This window comes from Alosa sapidissima, chromosome 13 (assembly GCF_018492685.1).
Source record: "Alosa sapidissima isolate fAloSap1 chromosome 13, fAloSap1.pri, whole genome shotgun sequence".
Lineage (NCBI taxonomy): Eukaryota > Metazoa > Chordata > Actinopteri > Clupeiformes > Clupeidae > Alosa > Alosa sapidissima.
The window spans coordinates 18,634,882-18,662,269 of NC_055969.1; the positions used below are offsets into that span (position 1 = coordinate 18,634,882).

Consider the following 27,388-nt stretch of genomic DNA (forward strand, 5'->3'; position numbering starts at 1 on the left):
GATGTATTAGATATGAAATGAGGTCAAGCTATGAACACCTACAGATGGCTTGAACATGGACAACCTATAGCACCCTGAGCATGTATGGCCAGATGTTGAAAACCACCCCTCTGTGAAATCTGGGCCAATAGTCTTAATAATGGTTGGAAACTCATTTTGCGCCAATGCTACTTGAACCTGTTACTAAGAATGTATTAATAAAATATGTTTTTTTATCTGATTATGCAAACTCATGACATATGTTTGTCTTGCTTTTCTCAAGATTTCTCATGCATCTGCTTGGCATCTTTTCACATTGTTGCACATTTCACTGGGGAATATGCATTAAACATAAAGAATGGTATTTTCAGAACTAAATGTATAATTTCCCTCAATAATAAATGTAAAATTTCACTCAATGAAATTCAAACTCAAGTGTCCCTCATTTTTAACATAAAACTAAGAATAGCAAATACGAGGTCATACTTTTTTAAGAAATTAAAAAATGTATTATTTTACAGCTTAAGTTTTATAGTTGTTTTTTTTTTTTTTAATGAAACTTGGGTCCTATCCAAACTTTGGATTGGATACCATCCCGACTTGCAGGTTTCTTAATGTGTGAAATATCTGATGTATACGTTAAGGCCAATGTGTCCCATTGTGATGGATTGCTCTGGGTGTCAGAGTGAGAAGTGACGGCCATGTTTGCCGGCGCCGCTGCTGTAAACAAAAAGTGTCTCCGAGACAGACGCTTCGTTGAATTTCGGGTCATTTTTATTTCTTCAATTTATAATGTCGTTGGGCATGTCTTACAAACCCAATGTGCACCAACAGATTCCGGGTGCTTCAGGGAACCAAGGTGAGCGAAAAAGTAAGATTCTTGTTTCGTCTACGACGTATTTTGTCGACCGTAAAAAAATTGCCTCACAAAGAATACCTGGGCAAAGACCCGTTTGTGTAGTTTTGTCCAGTTAGATATATAAGGTCAGATCCTAAGAGCTAGGCTAATTCTTCTCCGCCATTATTACTACTGAAAAAAGCCCGTCCTTGGAGTGCGACTGCCGAAAACGATTCGTTAAGGTGATACAATGTATCCATAGAATATATCGTCGATGTGTTGCCGCGGTTGTAGCGTGGCGGAGGCCATTACTATGTGATAAAGATGTATCCTTTAGCTCCTTAAATCAGCCCCGTTCCGTTGCCTCCATGATTGTCTCCTGGGGTTGGTGATTGATCTGATTCAGACCGGTGCGGCTCTAAGAGGACACCCTGTGTCTGAGCGCAGTACTGCAGCAACTGCGTTGGCACAGCATGATGTCTGTGCATGCCCAAGGCAATAACCAAACTTAGTCTCTGTACAAAATCTGTGTTCATTCACTGATAATACTTTGTGTTTTTGCCTAACCCATATATCTAATGTTGTCTTTTCAGTTGGGAACATATCCTCAACATCTAACATGACAACAGTCCAGTCTTTCAGGCCGGTGGTGAATGATTTTGGGCCACCAACCTTGGGCTTCCAACAGGTCTCTCTCTCTCTCTCACTCACTCACTTACTCTCACACATACACACACACTGTACACATCTGTAGAGCGTGTAAAAAGCAGCATTTCACTTGTAGCTTATTGTTGTATGTATGTTTAGGGGCCAAATGGAAACCAGGTACCTCAAAACAAATATGCAGAGCTCCTGGCAATCATTGAGGAGCTTGGGAAGGAGATCCGGCCGACGTATGCTGGGAGTAAGACTGCAATGGAAAGACTAAAGCGAGGTAAATATTTTCCTCTCTGCCTTGCCTGATTAACTCTAGCCTTCACAAATATTCATACACATTGCAGTACACACCATGACCTCTGTCACCCACAACTACTTTTCTTTCCAGAACATTATCTGATGAAAACATTATTGTATGTGTTTTTAGGCATCATCCATGCCAGAGGGTTGGTCCGTGAGTGTCTGGCAGAAACAGAGAGGAATGCAAGGTCTTAGCCGTGGCAAGCTGTCCCCCTCCGCACTGAACGCAGACCTGGTCAAAGAGGCACTGCATGCTCAACTCTACAGCGAAGGCTGGAGAATGGCAGGCAGGAGCTCTGAGTATTTTGTTACACAGAAGAGGGACGTCACATGCAGGGATGAGGGGTTTTAGGCTATTGCTCTTAAAAGGCACCTGGAAGCCTGCACTGTAAATAGTTATATTGTCAGAGCCAGTTACACGTAAAATAAGTTTTGAATTTGAGATAGAAATGTAAAAATGCATGCAATCGGGTACACACCCTTGATTTAATTGACTGAAAGTGCATGGCCGTGTCAGGGTTAGAGTAGTCAAGAGCATTGATGTGGGACTGAATATGTGTACGTTTTTTTGATTACAATAAATAATGAAGACTTTGTATGTTATGACATTATACAATGAGTTTGGACAGCCAGTTGCTACACCTGTTGTTTGCGTTTTGTACGTATTTATTACCTTGCGTAATAAAGTGTATTTTCCAATAAAACATTTCATAGTTTGTATTTTGAATACATGTTCCAATTGTCAGTTTCGCACCTTAAAATTATTCAAACAATGTGGTTGGTACCGTTAATATAAATGACAAATAATTAACATCTAAGAAGTATGTTAATGAGTGAAACTAAAATAAAATGCTATGATTTATGTTTTAATCCCACGCCACTGATTTTTCGAAGGTCACTTCCTTCTACGCGTACAAAGGCAAACCAATCAGATGCACTGTTTTGTCAACCGAAAGTGTCACATTCAGTGTTTTTAACCAATCACAGGGTGCTAGATGAGGGTAAGTTTTGATAGTTCGCTTGGGAACCAATCATGTTCGTCCTTTTGGAATCTTTTTGGCCAATGGCGTGATGGAGGGGACTTTGCTGTTGAAGGGTGGAAGTACAGCGCTATGCAGCTGCAGTGTTAAACTGAAAAGAGAACGGCAATATGGGAGAAGTAACGACTCCAATAAAGAGGTAAGCTATCCTGAATGTAACTTTTTTTTTTATTGGATAACCCTTCGATATCTGCAGGAATATAAAATGCCTCTGACACTTACAGAATTTGAAGAGGCGGAGTTTCAGATGAACGTTACAGCTGCATTACCAGGTGATGGAGACTTCACTGTTCTGTGAACGTTAGCCTGTTTAGCTAATGATAGTTAGCAGAGACGCCTGGCTTTCGTAACGGCACTGTGTTGTGGATGAGACAGAAAGCTAACAACAGCACTCTTTGTACAATCGAAGTTTGCTGAAATTCTAAGCCACCTCAATCAACCACCAGCCTGGTCTTTCTACGAGACGGTGCGGATGTTCTCTGGTTTTGCCACTAAGCTAGAATGAGCAGAGCAGAAGGCTGCATTGCGCGGAACTGTCAGCTTCCTGTCTTGTCAGACAGATTGCTTTTGAAGGCGGCCCCACTGTCCTGTGTTTGAGTTATTCAGTGTGTGCACAGCAAAGCATCCCTCGCCTAGAAATGTCAGTCTTTGTGCTTAATCACTTCAGCTCGTCAGCATTCAGCCAGCACAGTGGCTGCACAGATAGTTGACTGCAGCAGTGGGGTCTGTCAGTAACTCCAAGTTGAGAATAGGAAGTGTTTCTGATAACACACTCCACCAACCATATGCATTGTCGCGTTTCCAACTTAATGGATCTCGTTATAACTCAATGTCACCAGTAGTTCAAGGATAATCTTTCCTGTGGTCATTGTCGGTGTAAAAGATTGTTTCTGGCCTTTTGAGTTTGGTTGACAGGTAGGCCTAGGCTTTAGAAGAACTAGCCTATGCCTCCTGGTGTACATCACATCTGCACGCCAGTCCACACACAGACAGCTGTCATGTCTGGTTGCTGGTGATTTGTCCTGACAAAATATGCTAGTTTACCTTTGGACTAAGGTTGTCTTTCCTAATGGTTTTCTCAGAGTGTATATGTGCTAACTATTTATTGCATTCACTGGTAAAAACGGACAGTGCAGGAGCTTTATGATTTTCCTGGTGGGTTCACTTAGGTTTGTTGGCATTAGGGGTGTGTTTTCAGATCCTTATATAATCATCAGTATGAGAACCTTGGGCATGGGAATCAGGCGTTCTTACAAAGAGGCTAAACCCCAAACATTGCTGTTGTTGGCCCCCACGTGCCTTGCGGTCTCAGAAAGTGGGATTTATTCAGCTCTGTGGATGTTGGCTCCTTACAGATGAAATGGAATTTCTTCAGCCTTGTGTACAAATCAGGTTTTGTCCACTTGTGAACAACACTATAGTTTTAATGTCATAGTTTTGGGATACAAAACCGTTTTGTCTCGTGCACCAATCCCCTTCCTGTCCTGTGTTCTGCAGACGTCAGATCCGCACCTGCACTGAGGATCCTTAAGCATGTCCACAGATGACAGCATCTCTGAGGACGTGTCCAGCTCGGTCGCCCTGAGCACAGACCACCATGTCCCCACCGACCACCACCATCACCACCATCACGCCAACAGGAGCAAGGGCAGCGAGGCGTCCATCGTATCGTCCGAGGACACGGCGTCCGGCCCGGTGGGCACGGAGGACGAGCGGCCTGTGGAGCGGGAACGGCCGGTGCAGACTCTAGAGGGCCTCCTGCAGGTGGCTGAGGAGACCAGCAGGAGCAGGGCAGCGGGGAGTCTCCCTCACAGGATACGGTGAGTACCGGGGAGCAGTGGTCAGGGCAGCGAGGGGAAGTGGTCAGTGCAGTGGGTAGGAGCGGTCAGGACAGCAGGAAGCCTCCACAGGACCCGGTGAGAGCCGGGAGCAGTGGTCAGAATGAGGACGTTAGAGGGCTATGATCAAGGATGTGAGCACTCTGTGTGGGGAAGTATTTTCCTGTTTGTGTTGTTTGTTCCTCAGAAAACCTCAGAATACACTGCTTCACCTGAAATAATATACTTAAGACATATCCAAAGATCAGCTGTTAACATGTAAATACAAATATTTCCTTTGTTCTTTGATGCTATACTGCACAATCAACATTACAAGTAATTCAACTATTGCTGTTAAATATGGTCAATGTTTACACTGGTTGGTCTATGCTATTCAGCTCTGGATGTGGGGAGAATCTGATGCTTGTATGTGTGATACCGGTGTAGAGCTGTCATTGCTATGGTGAAGGATTTGGATCGATTTGGAACAGGCCATGGTTCGAAAAAGTCTTTCTCTCTCTTTCTGTCTCTCTCGGGATCCCCTTCTCAGAGGCCTGTGTCCAGACACAGAAGAGTTGGGCTCAGACAGGCCCCTCCCCTTCATCAACCCCAGCTCTCTGGAGACGCTCCGTGTGCTGGTGCAGGAGATCCAGAGCAGTGGGCAGACTGATCCCGAGGTCTGGAAGAACTGCGAGGTAAGACGTGGACGACCACGGCGGAGTGAAGCTCCTGAGCTGAGTTTAAAGGGGCTTGGTGTAGAATTCTGTAGAATTCCAGATGTCTTCAACACACCATTATGTTCGTGATGTCACTCTTCCATTTACTTGCACTGTATTTGAAACGGCGCCACCTAAGGTACAAAGTGGTATTACAAGAGAGGCTGCACAGAGGCTGTTTTTTTTATAGTATTTAATGTGAGGAAACAACTATTTTATGTTGCAATTTCCTGGTCATTTATGAATGTGTTAAACAAAAAATGACAATTGGCAGGTTTATGCAGGATGTCTATAGTGTAATGGGAGGAGATGATGATATTGCAGAGTAGTCAAACTGATGCTACACCAAGTTGTTCATTTGAGTTGTAAGAGCACTGTGCATTTATTAGCGTGTAGCTGCATTGGTCTGCAACAGGGATAAAGTACATTTACATTTATTCATTTTAACTGACACTTTTATCCAAAGTGACTTACTAATGGACGGATATTCAGGCTACCGTGCAAAAAGGCACTTAAAGGTATACTATGCAGGTTTAGGTATTTTTTGCGACTGTAGAGCTCCCCCTAGAGTTGCGATATATTTATATTTTACTCTGCCGTTGTAAATAGCCCACTTCTCTTGGCTTGTTCCTCCTGTACATAATGAAAATGCATTTGTTGTGGAGGTGAAGGATTAACAACAGGCAAAAACTATCTCAAAATAGCTATATCTATCTACTGTCAAAGTAATATTTTACGATTCTCGCGAGATGTCTTCGGGTCAACTATTCTTGAAGACGCATGGCTGGTTCTCTTGTTAACGACTCGCTACGGCTATGCTGTATGGCTATGCTAGGTGAACGATTCCTCTATTACACGTTTGTTTACCATCAAATTGGCTTCGTAAAGGTTATATTAAGATGAAAAATCTTGCATAGTATACCTTTAAGAGTAACAGTGAATATTGTCTTTGTAAGAACTAGAAAGTAAATACACTTTCATCCAAAGTGGCAGGGACTTGCGCAGCAATGTTCAGGTATAGAAACAGGGCAGGCTTTTTTCTATGTGTTGATGCTGCTGTTGATTTACCGTGTGTCAAATATAAATGCTGGTCTAGTCCTGTTCATGCTGGGCTGAAGAAAATCTCCATTTGTCTTCTGCCCTGTGTTCTTTCTATGCTACAGGGGGCTGAAATATTTGACCAAAAATGGTGTCAACAGCTTAAATGTAGCTTAAGGCATAAAACACATCTGTGCAGTGATGGTGGTTGGCTACCTATAGGATACAAAGCACCTCTGCATTTTTGATTCACACATCTCGGGAGAATGTGGCCAGATGCGCGCTAGCACTGCAGCAAACCCCATCAGTAGAGATTCAGCTGGCCATGGGAAGCAGTCTGGGAGCTTGTAGTCTGTTTGAGGGAGCCTGATTTGCCTTGTTGCATTAAAACTCCCCGTTCCTTCCTCGAGTTGCTGCATACTGTGATTGTGTTTGATGGAGGAGAACATTGCATGTGCCCCAACACCGAGTCAGAAAAAAAAACAAAAAAAAAAAAAACAACTCTGGGCATGGCACTGTGTTATGTGGAGTCCCTGAGGTCCAGACGAGAGGCTGCTGTGTGAGGGACGGAGGTGGGGGGAGGAGGGGTTCTTGGAGTAGGGGCAGCATTCGTCCCAGTGAAGCAGCACAACACACCCCAGCTGATGCCTTGGGCTTCACTGCAGATCTGTCTGCTGTCTGCCCCTCCACCCGTCTGACCCGGCTACTGTGGCCATGTGGGGAACATCCACTCCCCTCCCCCAACCCCCTCCAAAGGTCCTGCCTTCATGAAATATTACTAATGGTCATCTCAGCGTGAAGGACTCGGGGATGGTTTATCTGCTGCGTGTAGAGGACATGGGGGCGATGGGGCTGTGGAGCGCACCTCTGTTATTCGGTGACAGGAGGCAAGGCCCAGTTGGGGGGGGGGGGGGGCTGTGCTGTGCTGTGCCGTGCCGTGTTTGTCTCATCTGTAATCTGTAAGTCTATCGGGCGGTTGCCAGATGCTGCCAACCTCATCCAGAAATTGAGAGAAACGAGCAAAATCAGCACTGGAGATTGAGAACCATCCAAATGCTGAATACGGCTTGGGCCAAACATTACCTAATTTCCAGCTTGCTGCATTTAAAATAATTGACCTTGTGAATGTTTTTTTCTTGTTATTTGTATCTGCCCACGAGGACAAGAATGAACTACATCCCTTTCGATTAGCTCAGGGTTCACTTTAGAAAATCAAATTAGCTTGTGTTTGTACCACAGCAGCCTAAGATGAAACAGCCCACGTGTCTGGGTTTGTTGCTACAGTTTGTGCATCCTCTGAAGTGTGTCTTCTCCATCTGTAGGGAAGATGGCTGCATCTCTTCCAGCTGGTGGAAAAGCAATACCAGGAGCAGATACTAGCCCAGCAGGAGCAGTACCAGTGCCAAATACAGGTGAGGCCACTACATTACATGGCAAGGGGTGTGTGTGTGTGTGTGTGTGTGTGTGTGTGATGTGCGTGTGTCATTCTGCTGTGAGTGTGGGTGGACAATGTGATCTCGACTCCTTTGCAATGTCTCAAGCACAGAACAGAAATAGCTGTCAGACTTGGTAATGACAGGCCTGTGCCACTCTCTCTTGTGTGCATGCGCGTGTGTGTGTGTGTGTGTGTGTGTGTGTGTGTGTGTGTGTGTCTGTGTGTGTGTCTGTCTGTCTGTCTGTCTGTGTGTCTGTGTGTCTGCAGCTCATCCAGGATGAGATTAAGGCCTTATTGCAGCTGCAGCAGAAGCAGAGTGTGGAACAGAAGGCGGGGCAAGCAGCCGCCACTCAGCAGGGCGCCAACGCCAAACTAGGGGCCGACTCTGGGAGCCTACAGAACGGCCGAGGCTCCTCCCCCTCCGCCCCACCCCAGGCAGTCAGTGCGGGCGAGAGCTCGGAAGAGGGCGCTGTCAGCGGATACGGGACGCTCTCCACCTGGGAGGTGGAGCTGGAGGCTGAGTCTCATCTTCTGCCCTCCCCCTTGGCAGACTCCTGCCTAGCCAATCAGCAGCACCAGCAGAGACCCGCCTCCACTCCTATTGGACCCACCCACCAGCACGTGCCCTGCAGGCAGGTTGCAGCTCAACAACAATCACCAGAACACCCCTTCATGACTGACAGCAGTCTCCCAACACCAATGGCAACATGTTCAAACACAAATCTCTTGGTTACATTAAGTTTGCAGCATAATCATGCTGATCTAGCCAAGTTAGAAGATGGTCACCTCTCTGTCATTGCAAACCCTGGCTTTAGACAGAACATGCGTCGCTAACCCACTAATCTTGCTTCATACTCTGGGTCTCTGGTCTTGATACGCTTGCCTGGCCCGTAAATATCTTCTCAACACTTCAACACACACCACAGAACACACCACATGGGTATAAAATGGGATTATCACACTCATCTAAGAATCACATACAGCACAGTTTTTCCCTGTTGTACGCAACTTTTTAACTATTAAATCACTGATGATTTTTGATTGGAGTTGAAGTGCTCTTTTCCTGTGTCTGTCCGTGATGACTCTTCTTCCTCTGACGACCCCAGGCAAGCGCTGACCTCATGGGCGCAGCGGCATCAGCGCAGCCAGAAGAGGGGAGGTCGCAGGTCACGGCATTCCCCTCCACCGGCTCAGGAGAAGAGCGAGGCCGGAGCTATGGGCAGGACGCCACCAGCTGACCACCAGGAACAGGTGAGTCTGGCTTTACCCATGTGTGGGTTAAGGTATTCCTGAGGTGCATTCAAATTCGCAAACATAGGCGAACATATGCAAACAGTTTTCTCTTTGCAAACAGTTTGCGAGATACTTCACTGCTAACATAGTTCAACACAGTGTAGCTGGATAAAGGGATACCAGGTTAAATGGTTAAAATGGAATGTTTACACAAAATCTTTCAAATTTAAGTGCTCAGAGAGAAAACAGATTTGCCAGGAACGTTCGACACTATTTGCTGACACCAGACAGAGATATATGCACTCTTATTATATTTTTATCGAGGAAGAACAGGAGAGCAGACACATGATTTGTATGCATGATTCTGCAAAGATTTGTCACAGGTGGAAATTGCCTAGTGATTAGGTTGTCTCCATGCTCCCACTGGCAATCTTATTATCCCCAGCAGTGACCTTGTAAAAGTGCTGAGAAGCAGAAATGTAAAATGGCCAAAAATCTTCTGCGTTGTGGTGGTTGCTTCAAAATGTTCTAAAAATCTAGAACATATTGTGCTCTCTACTGCATCCTCCACATGTTGTTTTTGTGTGTCTCTTTTTTCGTCCCCATTTCCAGCCTGGCTGCCCAGCAGACTCCTCCAGTCCCAGCTCCCTAAAGAGGAGTGACAGCCTCGTGTCGGAAGCCTCAGGTCAGAGCCGGGTCTTGCCTTCATGCTCCACAAATACAGATCTGTTCTGATCTTTCCCCAGCGTTAGTGGGTGAACCAAACTTGAACATTACTCAAGCACCATAGGAGAGGAGTAAAAGCAAGCTGATAGATAATGTTGTTGTTGCTTCTCATCTGATGTTTATCTTTGTGTCGGCAAAGAAATGTGAACAATGCCTTGCCAACTTTTTGGCCAATGTTCCTGAGTGTTGTGGTTCTGGCACATTCCCATTGATATTGACCAACATTTTTTTTTTCTAGAGAATTTCAATCATCAGTTGGCCACTTTTCAGGATTATCCAACCACAACACATGCAAATAGTTGTGTGGTTGCCCAGCAACATTGATCAAAAAGTTCAAAAAGACTTCCATGGTATTAGCCGTATTGTGTATAAACAGCAGGACAGTGTTGTGAGATTTTTTTTTTATTAACTGCACCTGTGTATTAACCACAGTGCCCAATAGCCCAATGAAACAGAATCAGATCACACTTTAATCATAAAGGAGACTGAAAAAGAAATGTTTTCCCATGTATAGCCCACCCCTTTGTATTAACCTCATAGCTGAATAAATTTGGCAAAATCAATGTATAAAACATGGTTAATAGACAGGAAATTACAGTATACATTTTGTGATTTTTATTAACTCGAATGCAGTTTTGTATGCTTTTGATCCAAGTGTTCACTTCCTTTCTGGTTGGTCAGGTCTGACCTACTGGCGGCTGGACGAATCGGAGCTCTACCGCCCCCTACCTGACAGCTTCTGCAGCACGTCCCCCCTCCCTTTACAGGGCATGACCACAGGACCTGACAGGAGTCCTAATACAACCCTATGGCCAGATCAATGCCAGGTCAGACAGCGTTTATGTTATCTAACTCATCTGTCTGTGTCATCTAGCTGTCTGTCTATGTATATTGATCTATCTACGGTCATTTAAGTCTCTCTATGTTTAGATAAATTTGAAAAATCTTTGAAAACAGAATGCCTGTGCATTTTCGTGTGTCTGAAAATGCAAGATAATCTAAACCCACAGATATTGCTTATCCAATCATCCTTACTGGGACTACCCTCAGGAATAAGCTTTTATGTCAGCAACCATAGCTTGTGTGTGTGTGTGTGTGTGTGTGTGTGTGTGTGTGTGTGTGTGTGTGTGTGTGTGTGTGTGTGTGTGTGTGTGTGTGTTATCCACAGACCCCGCCACCAGAGCGCACCCTGTCTGTTTCCCTGAAGAAGATCTACCAGACCAGGAAGAGCGGAGAGTTCAAGTGCCGAGACTGGGACCCATTGGCCGGTCCCAGCTCTACACCACCACAGGTTAGACACAACAGCTCGTCATGGACTGTTTGTTTTCCCAGTATATGTTTGGGGGGCTTTTTGCCTTTATGTGGTAGGACAATGAGGATGGCACAGGAAGTGAGTGGGAGAGGAATGGGGATAGGATTGGGTAATACCTCGGGTCAAAATCGAACCTGTGTCCTGATCCACCCCTAACATGATCAGGTTGCATCATGAGCTGCAGCTCCCCCCAAGTTGTGGTCAGATTTGATCCAAAGTGACTAACTGCACTGCACAGTTGAGTTGTATGCTGCTGTCCAGTATGTGTATGTGTATGTCTCCCTGCATAGTGAAGCAGTGTCATAATTCCTGCCTGAGTAGATTTATAGTAAAACAAATGTGACATCATTTTCTTTAATAAAGTTCAGAAATACAGTACCTACAATAATTATATGAATCAAATCAGTCTCGTTGTCCACGTCAGTGCAGAAGAACACCAAGGGGTTATGCCACAGCTGCATGTGTGTGGAGACTCTGTTCTCCAGCTGATTATGCTAAATCCGTACAATGTCTTTTTTGTTGACGTACTTGAAATGTCCACCCCGGGGCTCAAAACACAATGCTGTCATTGTATTTTTTGTAATTTTACTGTCACATGGAAGTCCCAGCTTATCCTTTTCTAAGCACGTCTGCTAAATGTATAACATCATCATACTGTTAACATTGCTGTAATGTATGACCCTTTTCCCTTCTGTTCTGCTGCAGGTGTTGACCCTTGACTCTGTGGTTGGCCTGAAGCAGCCCAAGGTCACACCAGAGGGCACGTCGGAACGCACGTCCGGCTTAGCGTCGCCGTCCTCCCTGAGCAGCCCGCACGGGCCCTGGCACCTCCACCCAGACCCCGACCCTGCCCACCAAGACGCTGCCAGCCAGGGTGCGGAGGAGGAGGGCGGTGCCTGCAGCGAGGACGAGGGCAGACACACCTCCAGCACCACGCCCACCTCCACGCTGCACACTCAGAAGTCTGCCTTGAGACTCCGCTCCGCCCCCAGGACAAGTCCTGCCCTCAGCTGTGCCCCCAAGCTGGAGAGGACCGCTTCTCTGGAGGACCCCATCACACTCTCGCTGTGAGTTAGCTGCGTGTGTGTGTGTGTGTGTGTTCCTGTCACCTACAGACCCTGCTCAATGCAAGTTAGACATGCACCATGACACACACACACACACACCACCAAACATATAAATTCAGGTACCATTTGAGACCTCTGTAGACTGCAGACCAAAGCAGGACGAGTGGCTTACAGAGATTTCTTCAAAGATCGTGTAGCACTTTTATTTTTAGTACATGTATATATCACACAAAAAACACTATCTTTCAAACCACAATATCAATCAGGTGACTACAACTGCACCTACACTCTGTTTTATACACAATGTTGTGTATAAAACTAGAGAGTTTCATGAAAAAAGTCCTTCTTTAACTGTTTGAGAAAAGTGCTTCTGAAGCATTGGCTGAATTATTTACTTTTATAAATAGCGTGTCTATTTTGATATTACATTTATATCAGCATTGAGCAGTCACATCTTGGGTGAGCTGACTGCTTATAAGCTCAATAATAAATCAGGACTGAAGCTTCACTTGTGCTGAGAGCAATCTGAGGGATTTCAAAGACTGACTGGTCCATATCTTGCACCCGGCGCAACGTGGTGCAAAGCGCGACACAGGTTTTTTTCATATCATACACCCAAGTCAGTGATGACTTCCCCACCATGCTCCCTACTTCCATTGAATATTGCGCCCACGGGTGTGTCAATGAACGAACAAAGGCTTGGCCTGGCGTAATCGCTATCTTACACCCATGAAAGGAGGGTCTGGGGGCATCATCTAAACGTGCCTTTTTCCCCTCTTAACATACTCAAAAAGACATTAAAAGTTCTGTGCAACCTGAACAAGGTCCTTACTGTACGTGACAAAACGATGCATTTTCAACTCTTTAATTGTGAAGAAACCATTTAAATTCAAAGTTTGTACTGTCAGATGATCTGCTTTTGATATACTGTAGCTTGAACTATGTTTCAAGTAGAGCGTTATACATGAGTGCGTTGACACTGACAAATTCCAAGTGGTCCCTGTATGCCAGCGCTAAATCTTCAGCTGACAAGTATTTAATAAATATCGATGGGTTTTATTGAGCGGCGTCATCAAAAGTAGAAGAGAGTAGTACTAGTCGATATGGCAGTGGAGAAATGATTTAGTTTGGGTATGTGGGGTTGTATGGAAAATAATAGAACTTATTGAACGTTGGAAGTGGAATGCATCGCACATGTCAGTGCTGGTGGACAGTGGGCTTTAGGTCATCCTGTACTTTCCGAGCGTAAACACATTAAACATGGTTTGTTGGCCGTTCTTTAGTTTCACTTTCGTGTCCATTTTCAGTTCTATACAAGTGCAACCTTTGCCTTCCTCTTGCCTTTCATGTAGGCATGGTAGTAGAAATCAAGGAACAGCCCCAGGAAGATGAATTCCAACAGGTATAAAATGTACAGTATCAAGGGGACCTGGAAACGGCAGTCCTCTATGAAGAAGAATTGGCTGAGGTGTATAATCACCATTACAAATTGAGTCTGTGTGTGCGGGAGAGAGAGAGGAGAGAGAATCTTTACTTTACAGTAACATCATTGGAACCATATTGAACCATACAGTACATGCCTTTTAAATTTTCACTGTTATAGTGGACATACCAGCTGAATAGTGGTCATGTACTTCTTCCACCAGAGGTACTTCTGGTAGGCAGGTCCCAGGGCAGCGAGGGCATAGTAGGAGTACATGAGGACGTGCACAGCGCAGTTTATCAGGGCATGAAAGGTACTCATGCCACCTAGAGAAGGCAGAGAGTGTCACACCATGCAATATTTTTTAGGTTTTTTATGTCACTACATTTTTTTTTACAATTTACAAAAAGTTCATCTTCAATTTTACTTTGATGACATATTACGGATAAATGGTCATTCCCACCAGCTATTGAGGATATATTTAAATTTATTTGTTTCTCTTTTTTGTCTTTTTTTTTCTTTATTTACATATGTGCTTATTTACTTATTTATTTATTTAGTTGATGTGTTTGTCCAAAGTGACTTACAGTATATAGACCATCTGCTGGGACCGTCCCCCTGGAACAACTTGGGGTTAGGTTTAGGGTACCTTGTTCAATGGTGGCAATTGGGAATCAAACCCACAACTTTCTGGGTACTGCTTGTTAGCCCAGCCCACTTTAATCACTACATTACACTTGGACCATATACTACGGAGTTATGTTCCAGGCCGGAGACACCATGTGGATATGAACGATTGTAATAGCAGGAGATGGCCAACTCTATCACCAAAATACACCAGTTAGCTTCTTCAGTGTCTGTTGGAGGTGTTTGTAAGGGCTGTTTGGAAGTGATTGCAAGGTTTATGCTGCATGCCTGTTAGGTTGTTAAACCAAAACTCTCTACTGCCACTTTAATGTCTAGTGTTAATGTTCAGGGGTGTGTTTCCCAAAACCATAGTTGCTAACCTGTTATATTCCATTGCAACCAACAAATTTACTAACTTACCTGCAGCAAATTTGACAACAAACCACCAGGTGTACGCTGCCACAATGTGATGGTAGATATGAAGGAATGTAAGTTGAACCGTCTTTTTCCGAATCACAAAGAAAATCTACCGGGGAAAATATTAATATTGTTAAAAGCACAGTACCTACGGCTATTTGGTTGAATGAAATTCAGTTAACTAAGGGCAAGAAAAGCTAAAAATGAAATCCACCGTGTCAACATCTCAATAAACTTGGAGAAGTAGTACAGCCAGCAAGTCTGTGCCATCTACATGAGAGGAAATAAAAGCAAGATTTACAGAAGTCCTTTAAATCTTTTCTGTCCTTTAGATTATGTTATGGTTAAAAGGTAAAATATCATTCTTACCCGAAGAGCTTTGGGAGAATTGGAGTAGTCAACAATGTCACACCTGTAAGAATAGCCAGTTGCCCAACCAGACATGAGAAACTAAAAAACATAAACAGAGAAAATCAGCTTGTTCGGCTCCTTGACCCAATGTCCATTTGAAAATGCTAACCTCCGTAAATTAAAAAAATATATAATTTCAGTGACTAACCTCATAGAACATATAGAGACAGAAAAAACTTATGCAGATATTGTAGATGAACATGACTTTCTTAAGATCAAAGGGCTTGCGGTTCTCCATTAACCGTGGGCCCAAAGATATGACGAAGCAGAGGTATGCTATAGTGATGACAGTCTGGGGCAATGGAGAAGACATCAGCAGCCAGTCTCCCACCCGCGGGTCTTAAAGAAGGAGAAGAGGGAAACGAGAGAAATATTTACATTCATTCATTTAGCAGACATTTCTATCTAGGATTTGTTCCCTCTGGGTTTTGAACCGTAGCCTTGGTGCAGGTGATCTAACAGTTGGACCACTGGAGCCCAAAGTTCTAAACGTTCAAAATGCTCACATCTAATATGGCTTTCTAAAGCATGCTATAAGTATCTGTGTTATGGCCATACACATACCTCCTTTCTTGAGCCACTCATCATAGAGCTGGATAACTGATGTGTAGGAAAAGGAAGCCATTGTAGCGTCCTGTTTATGATAAAGGAAAGGAATTTATTAACCAATACTTAACTGCTAAAAACTTTTTCTTTTAGCTTTAGTTTCCTATTTGTTTTGAAAATTGATTTGTATTAGTCAGTGTGGCCTTTAGGTCCTTTCACAGTTGGTCATCATTTATGCTCTCTTCTTCACTATCTTTTCTTTCTGCCTGACCATCATATTTTTCATGCGATGGACTATGGCCATAAAAATGTATATGCAGAATATTAGATCAAAATCATGGTTTGATTTAATTTAAAAAAAAGGTCATTGAAAAACTGCAGAGTTGACATACCAATTGCTTTAAACACCAAATTGCTAAAGCTTTAATGTATGGAAATCTTTGGCCCTCATTTGAAAGGAAGATGAACTATGGTCTAAGTGTGTGACGAATTAAATGAAAATGCACAAATGCCGCAACATCTAAAGGAAGGAGATTTTTAAACAATTTTTTTTTTTTTTTTTTAAATAATGTGAATCATTAATTGCTATACAGTCAGGGGATGCAAGGGTTATGTTAAGCCTTCATGGAAATGGTGAAACTGCATATTAATTCATGGCTGTGCCACTGAATGTGTCTTTGGAGCCAGTTATGCCCTGCAGGTATTCTGACGTTGTATTCTGACATTTGTTTGGTTCACATCCAACAGACAGCAGTACATGTTATGGAAATATCTAAACTTTTAAATGGTCATTGATCATTAAATATATTGTGTGGAATTCATAAAATTCCAGCACTGTTCACACCGTCAAAGTGAAGTCATTGCCTTGGTCCATAGTCTGGCACGTGTAATGACATTTTAGCCTAGTTAGTGGTGAAAAAAGCAGTTTGCTTTGTATTCTAGTTTCCCTGTACACTTCCATTTTATGGGTGATTTGCCAAGTAACGCTAAGCAATTGACATTTCCGCCAACACATGTCTGTGTTCTCTAAAGTATGTCATTATTTTGTATAACTGTATGCTATTATTAATGACTAGACCTGAGAGTTGGACAAAGAAATCAAAATACCATTTGTTCACTCATTCTTTCAGTCATTTTCATCCTGAAATAAGTGTTCAATTTTAAAACTGAATACTTATATATATATAATATCGCAAATCAAATCTCATTCGCAATTCCAGTCCAGAAAAACAAGAACTTCAAGTACTACATATTTTCCTGAACGTCCTGAACAGCCTTACTCCATAAAGCATGAACACCATGTTCACTTTAATACAATGAGCTTTGACCTTATTCCATCTGCTGCTTAATGCTATTGAACACCGCTAATTTATCCTACAGACCACTACTAAGCTCATGTACAGTACCCTCCAGAACTATTGGCACCTCTGCTAAAGCTGACTAAAAAGAGGAATATAAAATCATCTTTTGGAAATTGATTTTAATGCCTTAAGTAAAAAAAAATGAGGAAATACAAGAAAAATTACATTACATTATTCATTATAGTCCCAAGGCTGAATAACAATCTAGTTGTAGTAACACATCAATTGAGATTACAACCAGCATTTGTAGTGTAACACACCAGTTATCATTTCATGTATTCAGACTGTTGTCCTACCTTTGAATTGGTTCTTTGGGTTCTCTGTCACTTTTAACTATTCACCTGGTGGTGATGTGACCTGATTTATTACACGTTCCTGGGTCAATTGACTCCTTTCCAGACCGACCTGCAGAGCAAAATCAGATTTGCTAACCGGGTCGTCTGGGTTCATCCAGACTACTTTAACCTTAAATTATTATGACATTATTATGACAGCAACTGGTGCTAGCGCACACCATGATTCAAACACGATTCCATAATTTTTTAAATGTGGCACCATTTGAATGTTGTCTCACCACCTCCCTGCTTACCCGACCTATACTGTACACAGTGACAAGAGAAACATACACAACTTTTTAACCTTCAATATCCAAACCATATATTGTAAGTTATTGTGAGGCTCAAATTAAAGTGCCAAGGCAAGAGCCACTCTACAGGTTATGAAACTGTACAGTCCATTAATTAGAAACTGTATGATACATTAGGTAAAACCTTAATATTAATAATGACATGTCCTACTCTTAGGCTGAGTTGTGTACTCTAAAACATGAGCGGTACTAATTCCTCTCTTTGGTTTTTAATCATATTTACATGTCCTGTTAAAGGTACAGTCTGTGATTGTGGTGAGAGGTTATTCATATTTAAACTAAATTACAAAATTATCCTTTCCTTCCATGCCCCTGAAGCAACATGTTGATTTGGTGGAATAGTGTGTGGCCTGGACTGTGCTCCATTGTTTGTTTGCCATTTACAAAGCCAGAGTACGCAGTCCTCACTATACTTATGGCCCAGGGGGATCATACGTGTGTGTGTGTGTGTGTGTGTGTGTGTGTGTGTGTGTGTGTGTGTGTGTGTGTGTGTGTAGAATGAGGCAGAACCTGCGGGAGAAGCATGCGAGACACGTGGCAGACCTGCGGGCATACTACGAGTCAGAGATCGCCTCTCTGAAAGAGAAGCTGGACCTGACCCACCTGCCACGGGACGTGGAGAAGAGCAACCAGATCCTTCAGGGAAGGTGAGGATGCCCATCGAAAAGCGTTTATCAGATGTGCCCTGTCTCTCTGTTTCTGTCACTCTCTCACACAAACACACACACCTATATTCTTACACTCTTACATTCAATATTACTCACCATTACACGCCCACTCTTCTGTGACACATTCCTACGCACGCACACAATCTTTGGCATTAAACACAAATTCTGAAACATGATCAGATGTGTTCAGCTGTGATATTGGATTCAAAATCTGTCAGAAAGTTTCTAAGACTGCACAGGGAATGGAAAGGAAAGGCTGTGATTTGTTACCATCGCTGCATTGCTATAAGTGTAACAGAAAGAAAAGACCATGGACTTTGGCGTTGACTGTGATGGCTTTTGTCTGTCAGGTGTAATCACTTGGATCGAGCACTGAGTGAGGCGAGCCGCCGTATCAGGGAGCTGGAGGAGCAGAATCAGCAGCTGGAGAAACAACTGGTACAGTACACACACACACACACACACACACACACACACACACACACACACACACACACACACACACACACACACACACACACACACACACACACACATCAGAGTGGAGAATCTGACGGTACAGCAGCTGGAGTTGTAGGATCACATCACACATACTCGGGTACATAAACACATGCACTGCAACCAACCCTTGATGGAGACCCACACTCACCAGGTGCCATATTAGCAACATTATATTCTATTTGTGTTTTATGTGCATTTGTTTGTGTGTGTGCTTGTGTACATGTGTGTGACATCCCACTGTGTGTAGAGAGAGTGGCCCGAGCGCTACGAGGTGGCGAGCAGTGCCGTGAAGGCCGTTCAGCAGCGACTGGAGGAGAGTCACCGCTCCAACCGGGAGAAGGACGTGCTGGTCACCAAGCTCAGGACCCGCCTCAGGCAGCTAGAGGCGACCGCGCAGAATGCCTGCAAGGAGCTGGAAGGCGAAGAGGCCCACAGGAAGCAGGAGCACAAAATGCTGCTGGATGTGAGTAGTGCTCCACCCTGCTGGTAGCTAGTGGTTTGGCATGATTTGGTGGATTGCTTCTGGGTACCACAGCATTTTGACAACATATTTGTTGTAATATTAGAATACTAGAATTATATGTTATATAGTTTTAATCAGAAGTTAAATTTGGATTTGTTATGTGGCAGAGCTGTCCTAACTGGGGATGGGGAGTATATTTCTATCAAAGGCCTATAAAATATTTTCTTTTTTTGAAGCCTTCTCCATGTAGTTTACTGGTCATTTGCTAGTCAAAGTAAACGGAGTTGCTCTGATATTTCTTCTCAAACCAGAATATGTGCTGCCTTGCTTATCCAATTTGAACAAAAGCATGAGCTATCTTAATGCAACAGTTATGTTTGTCATTTAATAGCTTATAATCGAAAGAATGTTTAAAGAGAATGTAAATGTAGGCTCTATTCTGTTATTGACTGTCTGTTTCTGACAATTTTCCACATCCACCTCACTCTGCCATCTGACAAGCGGCTGACATAGCTTCAACCCACTGACAGAAAAAAAGAAAACTCTGTGAAACTTCTAATGTTCTCTACATCTAAAAACAAACTGCGAAAACTTTGAATTATTATTAGCAAAAAAAGCACATTGCCAAAGATATGCAAGAATGACTGCCCTCTGCTAAGTATGCACAGGGGCTCAGCACCAGACACAGTACAATTTAGGTTTATGTGCCAGGGCTGAGCCCCAGCCCAATTTAACCCCGAGTTATAACTATGGTATTTGGTGGATGGCTTTGTTCAGAGTAAGTTTTGGAGTATGGAGACTAAAAGGATGCATGCTTACTGTTTGTTTCTTTGTTTAGCTTCTGACTGAGTATGAATCCCTCAGAAAAGAGCATGATGGTACCAAGGTAGAAACATTCCTCTAGCATAATACACTCATAACACTCTTAACACTTTAAATGCAGATTAGGCCATTTCTTCACTCTAAACATCTGTTGTGTTTTCAATCCCGTTTAACAGGACAAATTATTTTCAACCGAGAACAAGCTGTTTGAAGCCACTGAGCAGATTTCTGAGCTCAAAAGGTGAATAGACATCTTTTTTGCTATCATGTTTTTATTTCTTGGACGCTCAAATCCAAACTTGTGAATTTGATCAGTTTGCAATCAGAGAGAGCGTTTACTCCTGTTTTGTCTCTCAGGGTGATTTCTAAGCTGGAGTCGCAGGTGAAGCAGCTGGAGCATGAGAGCCAAGCGAAGCTCCGCATGGCCTCCCACGCTCACACCCAGTCCACAGGGTAAGACACTCCTTACAACATCCACCGCTTAAAATGTAGGTGTTTGGTTGGTGGTGCTTTTTACAGTTGAATTAATTGAAATAAAGTCAAGCTTCTAGTCAAGCTAGATACTTCTTCACTTTGTGAATATGAAAACTTAGCTGGGAGCAACAAACCTTTTAATGGTTAGATGTACAGTAACTTTGTAATGAACTATTTATATTATAGTTGTATATGCTGTAGCTGCTCTGTCAAGCCTCCAGGGGGCAGCACACACTGCAACAAAGAGTGCCTGACTGCAGCTGATGGCAGGAATGAAGGCTGATTTATTCCAATTCTCTCTGAACTCTGTGCAGATTGTTCCATCACCCTGACCTGCTGATGTCGCCGAGCAGAAGGTACCATGAGGTGGACGGGGGAATGAGGAAATCCCCAGTTCTACAAGCTGACCAGGCGTCCAGCCAAGCCCCAGACAAAACTGGAGTCTCAGACAAAAGGTAGCATTCTTTCTGAACTCCTAATTGTGCTGATCATAATGGTGTTATTGGTGGTAATGATGATGACTGTGTTGATAGATGACAGTGGATATGGTAGCTTATTCGGTTGTTCTATAATACACGGACGTCATGGCAATTTGGTAGAAGTTAGATGGTAGATGGTGGAAGTTATGCTACCAAGTCACCTGTTAATTAAGATAGTTATATGTTAAGTAAATATAGTAATATTATGTTGTCAGTCTGCATTAGACTAATATAGATGGCTATATACAATAGCAATGTCTATGGTCTATGAACTCACAGAGGTGTATAAAACTTCTGGTGGTGACAAAAAGTACATTTTGAGTGGAACAGTCATTAAGTACAAGGGAAGAAAGACAGACATTACTCCAGCCTGACGGACAATACTCAGGTGTAGCTCTCTGCTTTGAAGTCCCAGTATCCCTGACGCTCTCCGTATCATAGGCGTGTGTCTCTGCCCGTGTGGGAGCTCCAGCACGACTCGGCCTCCCAGACGCACACCACAGGGAGGAGGGACGCGGCGCTGACCCCCGTCATGAGGGCTCTGATCGAGCTGGAGGGGACCAAGGCCACGGAGGGTAAAGCGCTGTCCAAGACCAACCGTGGCTCTACCAGTACGATGCACGCTCAGATTCACCCAGGTGTTTCTTTGATTGCTGCTCTGTCCAAAGTGCACTAATGTTATTTTGTTTGTCTCTCCCTTGTCTCTATATGTGTGGGTATGGTTGCGTGTTCTGCATTTGCATGACAATGTGTTTGTGCGTGTGTACATGCATGTATGTTTATGTGTGTCCGTGTGTGTGTTTGTACGTGCGTGTGTTGATGCATGCTTGTGTGTGTGTGTGTGTGTGTGTGTGTGTGTGTTTAGGGTCAGGGAGGAGCAGGCCAACAGTAGGCTTCGTGGACAGCAACCTATGCCAGTCCGTGCATACGAGGGGAGGAGCTTCAGCAAAGCCCGAGGCCGAGCCAATGGGAGTAGCCGATGTAGCAGCCGCAGCTGAACAAAGAGGCGGGTCTGCACACAGAGGAGGAGGAGCTTTTTTAAGGGCCCAAAGAAGCCTGTCACCTGAGGGTCATCGCTCCTCCTCTCTCCCTCCCAGAACCCAGAGACCTCTACCTGTCGCCACTCCCTGTACGGGCACTATGGTTGTTTTTACTCTTCAGATTGTCTGTTAAGCCACATGGTATTTGAATATCCATGCATGTCCAAGTCCATGAAATTCCTGTTTAAAATGGATGCATGTTTCTGTGAGAAAACAAAATACCATAGGTCATGGGAAACTGTGTACCATAGTAGGTCATTAATGGCTGGTCTCAGTCGTTTCTTTTTTAGTATTTCCAGCAAGTTCATGCTTTCATTGAATAATCAATTGCACTGTTTATTTTATGAAGACCTGTAATTGTTTTGTCTTTAACAGCAAGGAACACGTTGATTACGCCACTCTCTGCAAAGTCCAGTCCTAAACGCAGCCCAACGGAAAACATTTCCACAGCGTTCAGCAACCCTGCTTCCAGGTACCACTGGGTGCAGCAAAACACAGCACAACACAGAGGGATACACACATTACTCACAATGTAATAATATAGTTATATCACAAGTGTGTGTGTGTGTGTGTGTGTGTGTGTGTGTGTGTGTGTGTGTATGTGTGTTTATACATTCATACATTGTTGTGTGTGTGTGTGTGTGTGTGTGAGAGAGAGGGAGTGTGTGTGTGAGATATGATATGATATGATATGATATAATCTATAATTATAATATGATGTTGTCTGTTTAGTCACTTACATGCAATCTTACATTGGTCCCAGGTTTAAATCGGATCAAAGGGGGCTTGGTTCATCTCCACTCAAAGGCAGCCCACGAAAAAGACTACATTATTCAGCACCTGAAAGAACAGAAGGTATTTCCCAAAGACACTCCTGCCTGTCATTTATGTTATCCCAGATAACACAGACATTAGGAAGAGGAGAAGTCAAGTGATATTAAGATGTTTCTCAGATCCCTTATGCATTTGCTCTGTCACTCCCAGAGACCACTCTGCTTTGCAGTGTTATTCATATTAAGTAATCTGTCCATCACAGAAACTTTGAGATTCTGAACCTGCTGCTACAATATTCTCACTGAGTCTCATTACGGTCATAGTAATTTCCAGCTAGAAAAAGACTAATTTCGAAACTTTTGGCCAACAGACAGTTTTTTTCAGATGGACATGGCATGTCTTTCTTTATGTGATATTTTTTGTTATAAAACAAAATCTCAAGGAAGCACTTCTCAAGTAAATTCCTATTAGTTCATTCTGTACCTAACCTCCAGAGATCTAACAATGGATTACAAGTTTTAATACAAGAGGTACATCATCCTTATTACTTAGTATTGAACACACATATTACACACAGACAATTAATGTGGCTCATAAGGCTCTATGAATAGGGACATCAGTAATTAGATTCACATAAAACTGCAAAGACTCATTCAGGATGTTTTTTTTATCAACACACAACAAGACAGTGTGTAGAGGCTTTATGTACAGGAAAACTAGTAAAAACAGAAGTAAAAGGTATTTTTCTTGAAATGTACACACGGTTGCTAATGTTGGAGAGTTGGGGCTGGTTGGTCTACAGATGACCAGCAGGCCGGGCCTGGTTCGGGCGACTCAGCGGGCTCTGAGGGGTGTGAGGACCAGGAGGCGGAAGGAAGTGAGGTGGCGGACACGGAGAGCTGTGTGCTGGAGCTTCCAGACGAGGTGCCGCTGTCCTACCAGTCACGGCTGCAGTCCCTGGCGGACGCCGAGCGACTGCTGGACGATCTGACACAGGAGAAGCAACAGGTCCTTACTCCTCTGTCTCTCACGGCTTCCTGTACTGACCCTGTATCTGCATATATTCTCTCTATCTATCTACTTACCCATCCATTCATCCATCTGTCTGACTGTTGGCATCTTCGTGTTCTTTCTGGCCGTTGTCTTCATCATTTTATCTCTCACTGCCTGTCCTTCATCTTCCTTCTCCTCTTCCTCGTTGTTATTGGTCCTTGTCCTCATGTCCTCTTTCTCTCCTTGCATCTCTCCTGCCTTCATCTGCCTGTTGCTTCTCATTCTCACTACCACTATTAGTGTCCTAATATAACCCTGATAATCCTACTGCTTCCATCATCATGGGAACCGTGGCATGGCCTGATCATTTCATCCCTGAACCTATACAGTACATACAATTCCACAATTAGTGGAATACGCACCCATTGTTGCAGCCTCTTAATCCTGCTTTATTTTTAGCTGTGGAATATGCTGCGTGCTGGTAGATTATCTCCTCCATGGAGATACTGGGAATTTATATGATGGGGATTGTGAAGTGCAAGGCAAAAAATGTAGAACACGATACCTAACAGATCCCAGGCATGTGGGTCTAGATACGATCTGGTATGCCCTGGCTGCTTGCCAGGATTCTCCCCATAATTTTGGCGTAAACCCTCTTAATAATGTGTGTACAGCGAGACCTCTGTTGAGGGGGAGTAGGAGGATGGGTGGGTAGAGCGGTCTCATCGCCCTGCGCAATGGCAACAACATCGACGAGACGTGACCTGTTGCATAATGGGGGACTTCATTGTTGTGAATGTTGCTCCAGATAATGAATTCTATTTTTAGAGGTGTGTGTATAATGTGTGCGTATGTGCCTGTGTGTATGTGTGTGCGTATGTGCCTGTGTGTGTGTGTCCTCACTCGTTGATGTTCCAGTACAGAGGGCAGGATCAGTGAAAGCCCCCCTATCCTGATGCCATGGTCACTGCTGCCACGCTGGCTTCAGCTCATCAGCCGAGTGCCCCGACGTGCCCCGCGGGCCTCATGTGTGAATGCATCACATTTAGCTCAGTGTGTTTATTCACACACTCGTCCTCTCTCTCTCTCTCTCTCTCTCTCTCTCTCTCTCTGTCTCTCCCCCCCTCCAGATTGAGGCAGCCCTAAGCAGGATGCCAGGGGCTGGAGGCAGGGTCACCTTGCAGACCAGGTTAGATGAGGTACGAATTGCACCAACCTGCTTGAATAAAATGTATGTGTATACATTTTAATTTACAATTCATTGAATGAATATACTGAATATGAGTAGCATGTTGTACATAGAAAACTATAACAACATAATTAGCCAAAAAGATATGTTATCATATCAGAACACACATATCTCAAGTTAAAGGTATACTATGCAGTTTCAGGTATTTTTGGAGACTAGAGCTCCACCTACAGTCACGATATATTTTACTCTGCTGTTGTAAATAGCCTACTTCTCATGGCTTGTTCTCTACCTGTACACAATGAAAATGGTTTTGTTGTGGAGGTGAAGTATAACAACAGGAAAAAACTATCTCCAAAGATCTATATCTACTGACAAGGTAATGTTTCACGATTCTCGCGAGATGTCTTCGGGTTGACTATTCTTGAAGTTGCATGGCTGGTTCTCTCGTTGGCGACTCGCTACGGCTATGCTGTATGGCTATGCATAGTGTACCTTTAACTCAAGTTGACATATGAGTGAACAAAGTGGAAATGTTATGGCTATTTCTGACATCGAAATTCGTTTTTTTCTTGTTGAAAAACAATTATAGTCAAATCACATTAGGTCTCTGCACGTAACTCATTAAACATTTTCTGTGTCACAGGTTACATTAGAAAACCGCCTGGAGCAAGTCAACCGTGACTTGGGATCGTTACGCATGACTCTTAAGAGATATAACATACTGCGGTCCTCCACTCATACGTAGTACTCTCTCTGGTCTCAAGTCTCTCACAGCCGCAGGAAGCAGGTTCATTTTTAGTCTCACTCCCTGTCCCCTCTACGAAATGCAATGTGTATATGTGAAGTACATATTTTCTACTTTTATTACGGTAGATTTCAAGAATATATTTTGGATCTTTTATGATACAGAAAAAAAAAGATGGAGAATTTTAAAAATATATTTTAGTAAACTTCAGATTTATAAACCGTTTACTTTTTTATGTCGGTGAGATATGAACTTTTATGCTTTACTCCTCTTTCAGGTCATTTAGATATAGCTTTTGTATCTTGTGATCCATTTGAATGACAAAAAAGTAAAGAATGAAAATCCAATCCAAGATCCCCACTCACATGAGCCTGGGAGTTCAGAGAGTCGCTCCTAAATGGCATTATTTACTACTAGAGGTCCAGCAAAGAGAAGCTTTGGTACTGTTTGGTCTTTTAAACAAATCAAGAATGGGCGGACAGTGTACAGTTGCCTTTAAACTAGTGAGGCATGGAATTTACAGTAAATCTTCAAGAACAGGACTGTATGAACATTCAACTTTCATGGATATAGTGTATAAAATTATAACAAAGCAGTCTGTAGCTGGGTATCGGGTCCAGTGATTTTAACCATCAAAGCACAAAAACGAGGAATGGGTCTTGTATTATTGTACACTAACTAGACCACCTTAGACTAGAAGAACTTACTGCTTATTTGGATTATGTTCACCAGATTAGCATAAAATAAACCGGCCAATGAAGGAACTGGATTTTTTTAGTCTTCCAGCTGTAGGACTACTCTTCTGAAAGTTCTGAGGTGTCATCTGAATGGGGATACATAGCTGTAACCATTCCATGTAAAAAAAAATGTGAAGTTTCCCTGCTGTTTTTTTATGTTTACATACAATGCATTGTTTAATTTATTGAAGTTTTAAACATTGACATCTTTTCCTCAATTGTTTTGTAAAGAATGCTTTTTAATGGAGTTTTATCCTCATTTTGATGTCACTGACTTGAATGAATGTCTCACAATGGCAATGTAATAGATAAATAATGTATGTGAAATCACCACTTCTGTAGAGGCCTTTTTTTATGTTATACTCACAATCATTCCAAATTTCACTCTCACCCCATTCCAGGGAGTTGCTCTGAGCCTCCGTCCCATCTATTTCTCCTGACCTCTTGCAAACACCAAAACCAGCAAAGACTTGGTGCATTTTGTTTTGCACAGTTTTCATTTTATCACGCGCACACACACACACACACACACACACACACACACACACACACTTAGACATGCAGACGTGTTGTATGTAACTCCACTCATGCTGGGCATGCCAAAAGAAATGAGCCCACTGTTTACACAGACACCATACAACCCCTGCCAAGAATGGTCAAGCATGAAAAGATGATTGTGCAGTCTTACTGTTTTTTCCCTCCACTGTTAGCCTTTCCTAAAATAAATAAATAGCATACAGTAAAAAATACTGTTTTTAAAAAAACAATACTCTGTAACCCAGTTGGAAATATCTACTCCTACATCAAAATTGTATCTCAAATAAACATAAAAATTGATCATATATATTTTCTGTGCATTTGATGCTTTGTTGTTTCGTTCTTGCCCTCAGCCTGTTAGTCAAAATAACCAT

At 43.1% G+C, this 27,388-nt stretch overlaps 2 protein-coding genes and 1 pseudogene across 7 annotated transcripts; 2 read left to right on the top strand and 1 right to left on the bottom strand.

The window, feature by feature from the left end:
- Positions 1 to 686: 686 nt before the first annotated feature.
- LOC121680927 (cyclin-dependent kinase 2-associated protein 1) lies at positions 687 to 2,497 on the top strand. Of its 2 annotated transcripts, none has more exons than XM_042060528.1 (4): positions 687 to 850; positions 1,411 to 1,505; positions 1,625 to 1,751; positions 1,902 to 2,497. In XM_042060528.1, the coding sequence occupies exons 1-4, from the start codon at positions 772 to 774 to the stop codon at positions 1,967 to 1,969; spliced, it is 369 nt and encodes a 122-aa protein (XP_041916462.1). In that variant the 5' UTR covers positions 687 to 771; the 3' UTR covers positions 1,970 to 2,497. The 2 variants fall into 2 exon arrangements, with proteins under 2 accessions (XP_041916462.1, XP_041916463.1); XM_042060529.1 differs by having other exon boundaries at positions 688 to 838.
- A 338-nt stretch (positions 2,498 to 2,835) lies between these two features.
- LOC121680870 (M-phase phosphoprotein 9) lies at positions 2,836 to 27,323 on the top strand. 5 transcript variants are annotated; one of them, XM_042060438.1, is made up of 25 exons: positions 2,851 to 2,953; positions 3,039 to 3,086; positions 4,312 to 4,634; positions 5,182 to 5,326; positions 7,708 to 7,797; positions 8,088 to 8,452; positions 8,927 to 9,071; positions 9,666 to 9,738; positions 10,461 to 10,606; positions 10,948 to 11,070; positions 11,797 to 12,158; positions 18,087 to 18,236; positions 18,608 to 18,695; positions 19,006 to 19,221; positions 20,060 to 20,107; positions 20,220 to 20,284; positions 20,401 to 20,496; positions 20,832 to 20,972; positions 21,438 to 21,634; positions 21,862 to 22,125; positions 22,412 to 22,508; positions 22,800 to 22,891; positions 23,613 to 23,818; positions 24,934 to 25,002; positions 25,639 to 27,323. In XM_042060438.1, the coding sequence occupies exons 3-25, from the start codon at positions 4,348 to 4,350 to the stop codon at positions 25,738 to 25,740; spliced, it is 3,567 nt and encodes a 1,188-aa protein (XP_041916372.1). In that variant the 5' UTR covers positions 2,851 to 2,953; positions 3,039 to 3,086; positions 4,312 to 4,347; the 3' UTR covers positions 25,741 to 27,323. The 5 variants fall into 5 exon arrangements, with proteins under 5 accessions (XP_041916371.1, XP_041916375.1, XP_041916373.1 ...); XM_042060437.1 differs by lacking the exon at positions 3,039 to 3,086 and having other exon boundaries at positions 2,836 to 2,953; XM_042060441.1 differs by lacking the exon at positions 3,039 to 3,086 and having other exon boundaries at positions 2,836 to 2,953; positions 24,934 to 24,992.
- Positions 13,194 to 17,285, bottom strand: LOC121680913 (annotated as a pseudogene).
- Positions 27,324 to 27,388: the final 65 nt, after the last annotated feature.